Here is a 12,789-nt window from a genome sequence, read left to right on the forward strand (position 1 = left end):
CCTATTTATTCTAGCAATCTTTATCATTTGTATTAAAAAAATTCACGTATCTTTAAAACACTTACAAATTTAATTATTATCCGTTTTTTTAGGGTAAATAATAGGTAAGGATAATAAAAAGAAAAAAATATGTAATTGGATACTGTATACGGTAAAATTTGGACAATATCGGTAACATATGGCATCTACCCGTACTCGTTGATCTCCCGTCTCGTGGTTCGCTCCGCCTCTTGACCCGTTTCGTAAATGGGTAAAAATGCTGTACCCGAAGTTACACGAACTCCAATATTTTATTTTCACCTACTGCTGAGTTAAGCTCCCAGTCTGAATTTCACCCTCCGGCGAAATCTCCGATCAGTTTCGCCGCAGCTAAAGGTCAGCTTTCGTTTCTCTCTCCCGCCGGTAAAATTTGTGCATGCACAATTAATTTTCTAAATTTTCATGCATTTGAACATGAAAACATATAATCAATTTGACGCTGTTGGTTAATGCCTATGTAAATATCAAAATTGAAATGGTTTATTAGACTTTTACAGTGGCAGAGGTGGTGGAAAATTTAGGCGTTTGTATTTTACTTGATTATGTGCTTCGTTGTTGAAAATTGGCGAATTAAGTACTTAATGACTGCCTGTTTCAAGTTAAATTGTACACTGCCTCCCAGTAGCTCTTTTTTCTTGAACTGTTGTTTTTTTTGGGGGGGGGGGGGGGGGGTGTTGAAATGTTACTTGGTTGGAATTAATTTGGACTAGAATAATTAGTCCACCTAATACTTATAGTAATTGAGATATTAATATAAACAAAAAAACACCGGGTGATTTCTTTCCATCGTCCTAAGCCTTTGCTTACCTCTGCTGGTGGGAGATAGCACGTACCCGGTGGAATAGTCGAGGTGCGCATAAGCTGGTTCCCATGACTTTCATAGAAAAGAAAAAGAATATACGAGTGGAGAAGAAAAAGGTTTTTTGGAGTATTAAAATAATGATGAAGACGATTGCACCGACTTGATATTTTGGTATTATTATTATTGTTGTTGTTGTTATTTTGTTTTTATGACGGTGGTGTCTGTGCCAGCTTGCATGCATCTGGTATTATTGCCACGCAGAAAAGCTTTAGGATTTTCAAGAGAAGATGTAACCAAAACTTAAAAAGGTTAAAACTTTCTTTGTAACTAGTATTTGGGTTTTTATTACTTGACCCATACAAGATGAAAGTCTCAGCAAATGGTTATCAGACGGGAGTCCGCCTATCAAGTGTTTGGTCTGCTACTTCATTGCATGTTACTACCTTTCAAACTCTCTGCCCATTTAATACTTTGTAAAAAGAAAAACACTTGATATTTTGGTATTATTATTATTATTGTTGTTGTTGTTGTTTTGTTTTTATGACGGTGGTGTCTGGGCCAGCTTGTGTGCATCTGGTATTATTGCCACGTAGAAAAGCTTTAGGATTTTCAAGAGAAGATGTAACCAAAACTTAAAAAGGTTAAAACTTTCTTTGTAACTAGCATTTGGGTTTTTATTACTTGACCCATACAAGATGAAAGTCTCAGCAAGTGGTTATCAGACGGGAGTCCGCCTATCAAGTGTTTGGTCTGCTACTTCATTGCATGTTACTACCTTTCAAACTCTCTGCCCATTTAATACTTTGTAAAAAGAAAAACACTGCCCAAAGCTTTCCATTTTGCTTTATGAATCTGGGCTGCAGCGTTTTCTTAGAGTACAACAAGGACTATGCCTCAATCCTATGTAAGCTGAGCTCCTTTATATGAATACTCAGCGTTTGATTCGAATGACTCAGTTGTTTTTGGCTGCAGGATTGTTCGCTCTTTCTTTACCCTTGAGTATCATTTATTCAATTTTACCTGCAAAAGGCTCAAGGAAAGCACAGTTTTATGCTTTTGTCGCGGCACATAAGAGACAATTGTCTAACTTTGCTCCCTCCAGTTTCACATTAAAATGGTATACATATGAACATTTAAGGTGTATGGTGCTATTCCATTGCTTGTGTTCTTAATCATTCTTTGTTTATTCTAGTGTGAGTTACCAGAATATTCAGATAGTGAAAATTCTTCGAAGCCCGAAGGTGTGAGTGGAATCATGCCTAAAGTTGAAGATCCATATTGTGAATTTCCATCTCTATACACATATACAAGGCCTACAGGGGTAAGGAAAGAAATAATGCATTTAGCTGATATTTCCTCCTTGGTAATATTTTGTTGCCATGTTTTATTCGAAGTCGACACAATGCTGCCTTGGTAATATTGTTTAGCATCAGGTGGTAGCATTAATATTCATCACCTCTGTAATCATCTTCTTTTTTATGCTAATGCATCTGTAGGACAATATTGCAAGCTCATCAGGCAGCAGTGTGAGATCATCTCTTCTGGCTATGGGTTTCAATGCATCACTTGTTGACAAAGCAATTGAGGAAAATGGTATGTAGTGGAAAACTAACTTTTGCTTTAATCTATTGTGAGATTGTGTTGGCAAGTTGTTTTGCTACTGAATTTTGGAGAAAGAATACCAAGGCTACCACCTTAAAGAAAAGAAAAAAGTAAAGAATACCAAGGGTTCCAATTCCAACTCGTAAATTTTCTTAAAAGTTTTGGTTGTTATTACAGTTGAGTAACGTAAGAAGGGATATTTTCTTTTCAATTTAGGTGAAGACAACATTGACTTGTTACTGGAGACTCTTGTTGCAAATTCTGTAAGTAGCTATTTCTAATGTGTGGTACTTCTGTTTTTTCTTTGATGCTGCTCCTTTCTTGCGTTAAATAATGTGTTGATGCAACATGTTACTCCTCTTTGTCTAACTGTCAAGCACCCTCAAGACCTTTTTACTTCTTTCAACGTAAAACTTCTTATCATACAAGTTTTCTATTCAATGTTTATTTCCAGAGAAAAGAATAATGATAACGTAGTCTATCAAAGAAGTTGGACATATAAAACTTCTATTTCTAGGGTCCTCAGTGTCTGGTTAGGTAGCTATTAAGTGCCCCTCTACATATGTTTACTTGTGGTACTAGTAAAGTGAGTAGTACTTTCGCAAAATGTCAGTATACTTTCTGTGTCTTAAATAATTTACTATGCTATTCATCTTTTTCTTTTTCAAATCATAAGCAGAAATATAGAATATGCTGGTCTATCTCCTTAATCGAATGTCTATCTTTCCCTTTTAGTTTTCCCAAAATGCTGTGCATTCATTAAAAGGTCAGACATATATACACTATAAAAGTTACAAGGGGCCACTTTTGGTCTTCTCATTTTGTTCTTTAAAAACAAAAAGAATTATTTATAACAATAAAAAAAACAAAAAACAGAAAGGTATTTCTCTGATCCCACATGTTTACCAAGCAAATAAATGATTCGCTTCATTTTTTCTCTTAGAAACACCAATGAAGTCAAATTTAGCTTTGCTCCTGCTATTTTCTATAATATTTATGCTTTCAAGTTCTTTGCTTTTTGGTATTATTTTGTGATACATTTGAAATGTATGATGACGAATAAGAGGACTTATAAGTAAAATCATCTGTGGTTACAGATCTTTTGCTTCCAGTTATGGCACATTTGGGTCCTTCCCGGAGGGCCTTTATACCATTTCTTCTCACGTTTTCATAGGACAGCTTGTGCTTCAAATAGTTGGTTAATTTTCTTGAGTTTCTTTGATTTTCCTCTATTCAAGTTTATTTCCTGTTAGGTTTGATATTAGAAACAAAGTAGATTTGTTGCGTTCAATGAAAATATAGTTCACTTCACAAATTGTGCTAATGGTGGATGCAAAACATTGTGCCGCTCAGTTGTAGATTATTCCTTATGCCATCATTTGTATAATGATCAACAGAATAACCAGAACTGATGTTGTTGATGTGTTTAACTAGGATCCTCCTAGAGCAGAATCGTCAGATTCTCTGGATAGCTTGTTTGGTGATGATGAGGACACAAACAGTTCTGCCAAGTTTGACGGAGGTGTACATATAAAAGAGGTGAAGTAATATGGTTCTACGTGATGTGAATTACATGCTTCTATAAATGTTGGTTACTACTTGCTAGGTTATAAGAATTAACCAGCAAACTTTCTAATACAATTGTGGAGTTTGGTTTGGATAAATGGATAGTCCTCTTGACATGGATGCTTTTATTCCAAGAGGTTCATAGCTTAAAAGTAATTAGGTTGGAAAAATTGTTGAAGGTATAAAGGCAAACAGATGCAATTTTTGCCACTGTATAGGTCATTTTAATTATTTTTGTAGACTGGGGAGGAAGTTTCATATACAATGTACGATGGATAGAAGAGAGAATCCAGCCAGGAAAAGAACTACGTTATTATAAGAGGTGGTTCATGCCAGTGAAAGAAGCAATGAAAGAAAAGTCTGTTTCTTTATTCAAAACCATTTCTTTGAATGAAGTTATATTGCTCCACTAAAAAAAGAAGTGGTTGGCCTTTCTCAACGTGGTGTGTAGAACAGAAAGCCTTTTGGTACAAGAATGGGCTGTTCACTTTAATGATAGATTGGTCATTGCTAATGAATATCGTTGTTTCAATATCAATGTGCACCCCGACTTTTCACACTGATGCATATTAGAGGTAGAATAATCTATGTACTTCATGCTCATGCATATTGCTTTTCAGTCTGTATGCCATTTTTAGGAATAAAATCCTATGCAATGAAAACTGTGGGTAATATGCTTTCAAGCTCTTAGCCTATGTGTTTTTAGATAATATTAAAATTAAGAAAGATAAAGAGGATATGCGACTTGGGTTGTCTCCACCTTTTTCTGTTGCAGGAGCCTGATCCTTGTGGTGGAGTTCATGATGACAAGAAAGCATCTTTATTAGCAATGAGTTTCTCTTTGGACGAAGTCGAATTTGCTATCGGTAAACTTGGTATGTGTAATAGCTGTAGCTTTATGTGTTTTTCAAAAATGCTCTAGGATTTTTCTTGTGGCATTATGGTTCTTCTCATCTCTTGAGCAGAATCCTTCCAATCATGCTGTATAGCTGATAGCCAATTCTGAGCTTGAGTCCGTTAAGCAGAATCCTCCTAATCATGCTATCTTTGTTGTCTGTTTCTTTTTGCTTTAAATAGGCAATCATTTAAACTAAGTACTCCTCATCCTGTATGCAGGTGAAGCTGCTCCTGTCAACGAACTAGTGAATGTAATCTTTGCTGCTCGAATAGCTCAAAATTGTAAAAAAGATGACGGTGATGATTCTGTTGTTGAGATTAAAGAATGGATCAAGGTTAGTGATTTATGTTAACTCTTTTTTGAGCATTTGGTAGGAGAAAAAACTATGAAGCATAAGAAGAGTACAAGAAAGGTGGTCAAGCTAATATGCTGAAATTACATTAACTGAACAGATCACCCAAGCTGTAGATCTACCAAAGAGATATATTTGAATAATCATATAGCTCACCGTATGGAAAAATGATCCTTTGAATCAACCCGTCTTTAAAATTTATTATAGAAGGCTTTTTGTCATGTACCTGGAGCAAAGATTGCACTTGCAAATATTAAATTGCTTCATATAACTGTTTTATACTCCTTTCTTTCTTTCTGACTTGAATGTAATTTAAGAATGGAATATTTGCTATAACTAACCTGCTCCATACTATATGAGACCAAATGTCTTATTTCCTACCATTGATCAAGTGGAATGAGCTATTAATATCAACTTTGTTGTCTAGGAATGCAGCACCGAGGCTATGTTTAAGATCATGGAGAAGACATTAAAATTGCTTGAAATGGGTTTCTCTGAGAATGAAGTTTCTGCAGTTATTGAGAAGTATGGTGAGCAAATTACATCTTTTCTAGTGTCTATTCCGCCAGTAACTATTTGCCTCTTGAAATCGCAGTGTTTGTACTGCAGCCTTTCTTATTTGGTTAATTATCCTTACTGTCTTTAAGCTACCTTTTTCAGCCAGTGTTTTAAACAGATGCTTCATTTAGCTTTCATATTCTGCCTTTTAGGTTCTGAAGTTCCTCTTGAAGAGCTTGCAAATTCAATTATAGATCCTAGTAGTGGACGAATGAACAAGGTAATGTCTCCTTTTTTCTTTTCGTAGTGCCATAAAACTCGCAATTTTTGGTAATTTCTTATTTGTTGATCAGATAGCTTGCTTCAATTAGTTGGGGACCAAAAATAGGACAATGACGGAGCAAAGAGGTTTCAAGCAATTGCGACAACCATCTTATAGCCTTTCCTAAGTGAAACTCCCTGATGGTGTGGTTGCAGCTGTAGTTCACCATTAGCTATTACGGAATTCTTGTGGATGATTATTCTTCATTATTTGCACGAAGCGCTATATTAGAATTGATACTTGGGCTGCACTTTTGCTCATCAAAGATGTCAACTATTGACATGCTCTGGCCCTTTTTCTCTACTGTGATTCTGATGCTTAAAATTGTGAAGACACTAGTACAACTAGATTAATTTAGATAAACTGTTGTATTTTTTCAAATGACGTATGGATGTTCTTCTCCTATTTTTGTATCTGAGATCTTATTTCCCTATAGTGTGCTTCCGTTTGAGAATACTGTCTAACTTTATTTTGTTTTATTACTTGTTTGCAGCATCTCTTAAACTCTCTCGGCAGGAATGGTTCAATTGGATTTCATCCACTAGCTGTTAAGAAAGAGGAATGTGATCTGGATACCTCTGAATCTAGAGACCTTAACCTACTGGAAAAGCTTAAAGGGAAACGGCCAAAGGAGAACTATATTAATGAGATAGGCACTTTAAAAAGACCGAAACCAGAGTTTGATGAAGCCTTTAGCAGTTCTCTTGGCCCTGCATGGCAAGAAATGACCACTAGAAACTTAGGGCCATTCAACACCACGAGGACTCCGGTTTCTCGAAGAGCAATTCACCAAAGATCAAGAGTGCTGGATTGCCAAGAGACACCGAAATTGTCTATGCCCAAATCATGCAGGACCCTTGATAAGGAAGCAGCTAAAGCTCCCTATTTCTTTTATGGGAATGTAATGAACTTATCTCATGACTCTTGGGTAAGAATCTCTCAGTTTTTGCATGCCATTGAGCCAGAATTTGTTAATACTCAACTTTTCTCAGCTCTGAGTCGTAAAGAAGGTTATGTACATAATCTTCCTACTGAAAATCGATTTCACATTGTTCCAAAACCACCAATGACAATTCAAGAAGCAGTTCCTAATAGCAAAAAATGGTGGCCATCATGGGATACCAGACAACACTTGAGCTGCATCAATTCTGAGACTTCTTGTATATCTCAGCTTTGTGATAGGCTTGAAAGAACAGTAAGTGATTCCCAGGGGTTTCCTGCAGTTGACAGACAGAGGGATATCCTCCACCAGTGCCAGATATTGAATCTAGTCTGGGTTGGTCGCTACAAATTGGCACCTGTAGGGCCAGAACAAATAGAACGCATTCTTGGCTACCCAGAAAATCACACTCGAAATGCTGGGTTTAGCCTGATGGAAAGACTTCTATCGCTGAAACATTGCTTCCAGATAGATACATTGGCTTATCGTCTCTCTGTATTGAAGTCTCTGTACCCTGGAGGATTGACAGTTTTGTCAATCTTTACCGGAACTGGTGGAGCTGAAATTGCATTGCATCGCCTTGGAATTCGCTTAAAAGTTGTTGTCTCCGTTGAGGCTTCTGAGAAAAACCGGAGAATTCTCAAGCAATGGTGGAGTAGTTCGGGACAAACAGGAGAACTTGTGCAGATTGAAGACATTCAGAAGTTGACCAGTAACAAGGTAGAGGTCTTGATAAAGAAGTTTGGTGGTTTTGATTTCATCATATGCCAGAGTCCATGTACATACTCTTCTAAAGGTAATTTATTTGCAGATACTGATAGTCATGCAAGTTTAGATTTCATGTTGTTTCACGAGTTTGTGCGTGTCCTGCAACGTGTAAGAAATGCAATGGGGCGAAACTAACAAGTTCCTTAGCTTTTTATTGTGTAGGGACAATTAACTGAACTTAATAGTATGTTGTCCTGGTTTATGACTCCGAAGTTGTTCTAATATATGAAAGCTTAAATGGAGAAGGGTTGCCTATAACATTATTTAGTTTTCAGATTATCTATTTTAGTAGTTGTCGTGCACGTTATTATATTGCATTCATGGATTTCTTCAACTGAGTTGACAAAGGCGATTCTTGAGAAGAGACATTTGTACTGTACTGTCCTCTTGAGGAGACATCTTTATAACGCCTTTGTTTAGGAGTGTGACATATATCTTTATCTAAGATTTATTACTTAAACAGTAGTTATGCGATCTGTATTTTTACCTCAACCTATCGTGTAGTTATGGTAAATTAACATAGGGTTTCTCTCAGAAATTGAAGACGTGATGCATTAACAGCTTGTTTGGATGGTCGTTACCTATTGTATTGTATTGTATTGTATTGTATTGTATCGTATCGTATTGTTATTTTAAATACGATGTTTGTTTTGTTGTTGCTTAAATTTTATTGTATTGTATTGTTAAATACGTCGTTACGTAACGACGAAATGTGTTACTTTATGTAACGATCGATTTGGTGTGGTCGCGTCGTTATCTTATCTTTTTCTTTCACTCACCCTTCACTATTATTAAATAATTTTATTTTATCATTTACCCTACCTTTTTATATAATAAATTTACCCCGTATCATAATTTTTTTTTAATAATATTGCAAATTTATTCTTCATATTGCTGGTGCATGATATCATGAAACAACGGTAAACGATACAATCTATCCAAACATTGTATTCATCAAAAGATATAGTACAATATGACACGACAAGCTGTAACTGTGCACTGTGGACATTATTCTGCATAGACCAAAATTTGCATCCCTTCTTCGAATTAGTTTTCGACATCGTTCTCCTCAACACATTACAATATCTCATCTTCACAATGTCCTTATCTTGAAGGCATGTCAATGAAGTTACCAATCGTTTTCTTTAGCAATGATGCACAACTCTAAAATGTTAGCCAAACTTTCATATCCTATCAATGGCATTTAGAAAGGTTTGCATGTAGAGTTGCAGTTTTAGGTAGCGTTTAAGTAATATGTAATGATAGTGTAAAGATTTTCTTACGATATCAGTGTATTTCAATCTATTATAGATCTAGTCTCTCGCCATGTACGTTGCACGTGTATCCCGCGTAGGGACAGATCCAGTGTTATGGTATAGGACTTACGTAAGACGCTGATCATAATTAATGTGTGAAAATTTACTAAAATTATAACAAATAGTAATATGAATCTATAACTTTTAAAATATAATGGGTTCAATAAAACAAACAAACATCAGCAACAATCTAGTGTAATCCCACAAGTGAATGGATTGAATGCTAAAATCTTAAAGCTTGAACCCATAGAATTTAAATCTTGGATCCGCATATAATCTCAAGTTATATAGTACAAAATATTTAAACACCCATGAGTCATTTAGTACAAAATTTTAAATAAAACCACGAGTCATTTAGTACAATCTTTTTCAAAAAACACCATATAAGATTATTAAAATATGTTTTTGAGCAATAAAGTTAAAACTAAAGAATAATATGTAACTACACATTATAAAAACCATATAATATGATCCTTGGCTTCTTGCTTGCCTTGAAAGCCAATAAATAAACAACATATTGTTCGTATATCTACTATGTATAACGAAAGAAATATTCAAAAGTGTGATGACCCAAAATTTCATCTTTAAATTTAATAAGTAATTATGTGTTCTAACACCTCGAAAAGCACCATTTATCATTCCTCGACTTGCGTGCGCAATCCGTATAATTTTTTGGAAAGTTTTTATGTGAAAAATGGATTAAAATGGGAAATAGAGCTTTAAAACTCAACTAAGTTGACTTTGGTCAACATTTTGAGCAAACGGACCAGGATCAGTGTTTTGAAAATTTCGGTAGGTCCGTGACTTGGGCGTATGCCCGGAATCGAATTCCGAGGTCCCTAGCCCGAGTTATGGAATTTTGATGAAAAATTTAAAGCTTGAAAGCTTAATGATTTCTAAGAAATTACTGATGTTGGATTTATTGACCTCGGGTCCGTATTTTGATTCTGGAACCCGGTACAGGTCCACTATAATATTTATGACGTGTCTGCCGAATTTGGTGAGAATCGGAGTTGATTTGACGTGATTCGGACGTCCGGTTGTAAAAAATATAAGTTTTAAAGTTTCTTGAAAACCTCCTTTGATTTGGTGTCCGATTCGTAGTTCTAGGTGTTATTTTGGCGATTTGATCGCGCGAGCAAGTTCGTATGATATTTTAGGACTTGTGTGCATGTTTGGTTTGGAGCCCCGAGGCTCGGGTGGGTTTCAGATAGGCTACGGGATATTTTGGACTTTGAAAATCTGGTATTTTGTTGCAGCAGGTGTTCTGGCATGTTCTTCTTCGCGTTCGCGAAGAGTAAACTGGGCAGCTGAAGTTTTCTTCTTCGCGAACGCGAAGCGATGGAGGCATTAACCTTCGCGAACGCGACAAGCTCCTCGCGAACGCGTAGTGTTAGGCACACTTGGGGGAGGGTCGATCATTCCTTCATCGCGAACGTGAAGAAGGCCTGACCCCTGTGACTTAAAACAGAACAAAAACGGGATGTTTTTCATTTTTCACAAACCCTCAATTATAACTCGGCTAAGGGGAGATTTCAAAGGAGTTTTTCACGATTTCGGACCGGGTAAGTGTTCTTTATCATATAGTGATTGTATTTCACAAATTCATGTCTATATTCATCATTTATTTCGGATTTAGATGGAAAAAATTGGAATTTTTGTAAAACTTTTCAAAAACGAAAAATTAAGATTTGAATGTCCATTTGATATCGGAATTGGACAAATTTGGTATGGTTGAACTCGTATCGGAACGGGTATTCGGATTTTGTAAGTTTTTTCGGAATTTGAGATGTGGGTCCCACTGCCGAATATATTAATGAATTTCGCATTTTTATCCGAAAAATTTATAAATTCATATGGAATTAATTCCTATGATTAGTATTGAATATATTGAATTATTTGTGAATAGATTTGAAGCTTTCAGAGGCAAATTTAAAAGGAAAAGTTGTGGTTGAATAATTGATTGGAATTTACAAAGCGAGGTAAGTGTCGGGGTTAACCTTGATTTGAGGGAATAGAACCCTTAAATTGTTTGTTATGTGAATTGCATGTAAACGACGTATAGGCGAGGTGACGAGTGTCTACACGTCGTCAAATTAATTATTTGCCTGCTTACTTGAAAAATCATAAATTATTTTTAATCATAAATTAATTACTATAATAATTGTTTCTCTTATTCTTTGTCAAAATATTAATTCTTGAATTCCTGCATTAATTGTTATATGCTATTTGAATTATGTATTTTAATTGTTATTTGACATTTAGCATATCAAATATTAATCTGCCTATTTTCTCCCCTATTTCTATAATAAATTATTAATTGTCATTGTTTGTTTCATAATTAAATTATGATTGTTGTATGCTTGTTGTCTTATGATTTTATATTAATTGTTACGTTTATTGGGGAATTTCTTCTATAAGAATTGATTGAAATGGAAATATTGGAGGATCGGGTTGCACGCCATAACAGACTCTTTAAAAAGTTAATATTGGAGGATCGGGTTGCACGCCGCAACAGACTTATTAAAAGTTAATATTGAAGGATCGGGTTGCACGCCGCAACAGACTTGTTAAAAAGTTAATATTGTTGGATCGGGTTGCACACCGCAACAGACTTATTTTAAAGTCTATATATATACTTGATTGAAATAAATATATAACCGACTTGATTAAAAATGAATATATTGGAGGAGCGGGTTGCACGCCGCAACAGAACTGAATGTGAATATATTGTGAGAGCGGGTTGCACGCCGCAACAGAACTGAATGTGAATATATTGTGAGAGCGGGTTGCACGCTGCAACAGAACTGAATGTGAATATATTGTGAGAGCGGGTTGTACGCTGTAATAGAATTGAATGTGAATATATTGTGAGAGCGGGTTGCACGCTGCAACAGAATTAATGAAAATGATAATTGGTTATGACTGCTGAGTTGCCTTCAATTATTATAAATGAATTACCTGATTTATTTCTATTATTGTTGTTGTTACTAATATTGTGTACAAGATAATGTAAGTGAATCGCCTTAGCCTCGTCACTACTTCGTCGAGGTTAGGCTCAGCACTTACTAGTACATGGGGTCGGTTGTACTGATACTACACTCTGCACTTCTTGTACAGATTTTGGAGTTGGTCCCAGCGGCGTACCATAGACTTGCTCGAATTTCAGCTATCAGAGGAGACTTGAGGTATAACTGCATGGCGTCCACAATTCTGAAGTCCCCGTCTATTGTACTTTAGCTGTGTGTTTATTTCCAGATAACTTTATTTTATTCAGACCTTTATTTGTATTTATTCTAGAAGCTCGTGCACTTGTGACACCAATTCTGGGATGGTATTTAGACACCGTTATTCTTATGGATTATTTCAAAATTGCTTCCGCATTTGCTTCCTTGTTATTCATAAATTTAAAAATTATTTTAAAAATGGATAATATTATTCTAATGTTGGCTTGCCTAGCAAGTGAAATGTTAGGCGCCATCACGGTCCGAAGGTGGGAATTTCGGGTCGTGACAGTTGGTATCAGAGCGCTAGGTTACATAGGTCTCACGAGTCACGAGCAAACTTAGTAGAGTCTGAAGGATCGGTACAGAGACATCTGTACTTATCTCTCAGAGGCTATGAAATTTAAGAATAATATCACTTCTTTCTTATTCTGTCGTGCAATTTTATTCTATCATCGATGA

The 12,789-nt window shown here is 35.7% G+C and overlaps 2 protein-coding genes across 3 annotated transcripts in view; both read left to right on the plus strand.

Moving 5' to 3' along the window:
• LOC104087487 (hydroxyproline O-galactosyltransferase GALT3) overlaps positions 1-12,789 on the plus strand; it is a 172,324-nt gene that overhangs the window by 115,490 nt on the left and 44,045 nt on the right. The window lies entirely within an intron of this gene.
• LOC104091241 (probable inactive DNA (cytosine-5)-methyltransferase DRM3) lies at positions 201-8,032 on the plus strand. 2 transcript variants are annotated; one of them, XM_009596522.4, is made up of 11 exons: positions 201-375; positions 1,814-1,958; positions 2,034-2,162; positions 2,338-2,434; positions 2,660-2,706; positions 3,878-3,982; positions 4,785-4,884; positions 5,126-5,241; positions 5,687-5,789; positions 5,970-6,037; positions 6,573-8,032. In XM_009596522.4, exons 2-11 carry the CDS (start codon positions 1,956-1,958, stop codon positions 7,920-7,922), a joined length of 2,118 nt encoding a protein of 705 aa, XP_009594817.1. In that variant the 5' UTR covers positions 201-375; positions 1,814-1,955; the 3' UTR covers positions 7,923-8,032. The 2 variants fall into 2 exon arrangements, with proteins under 2 accessions (XP_009594817.1, XP_070058071.1); XM_070201970.1 differs by lacking the exons at positions 201-375; positions 1,814-1,958; positions 2,660-2,706.

The sequence above is a fragment of the Nicotiana tomentosiformis genome, chromosome 5 (genome assembly GCF_000390325.3).
Source record: "Nicotiana tomentosiformis chromosome 5, ASM39032v3, whole genome shotgun sequence".
In the NCBI taxonomy this organism is placed as follows: Eukaryota; Viridiplantae; Streptophyta; class Magnoliopsida; order Solanales; family Solanaceae; genus Nicotiana; species Nicotiana tomentosiformis.

Excerpts from the sequence above, each read along its gene's own strand:
- LOC104091241 (XM_009596522.4), top strand. Across the intron at positions 4,885-5,125 it reads ATTTGCTATCGGTAAACTTG|GTGAAGCTGCTCCTGTCAAC; the intron begins GTATGTGTAATA and ends TCCTGTATGCAG. Across the intron at positions 5,790-5,969 it reads TGCAGTTATTGAGAAGTATG|GTTCTGAAGTTCCTCTTGAA; the intron begins GTGAGCAAATTA and ends TCTGCCTTTTAG.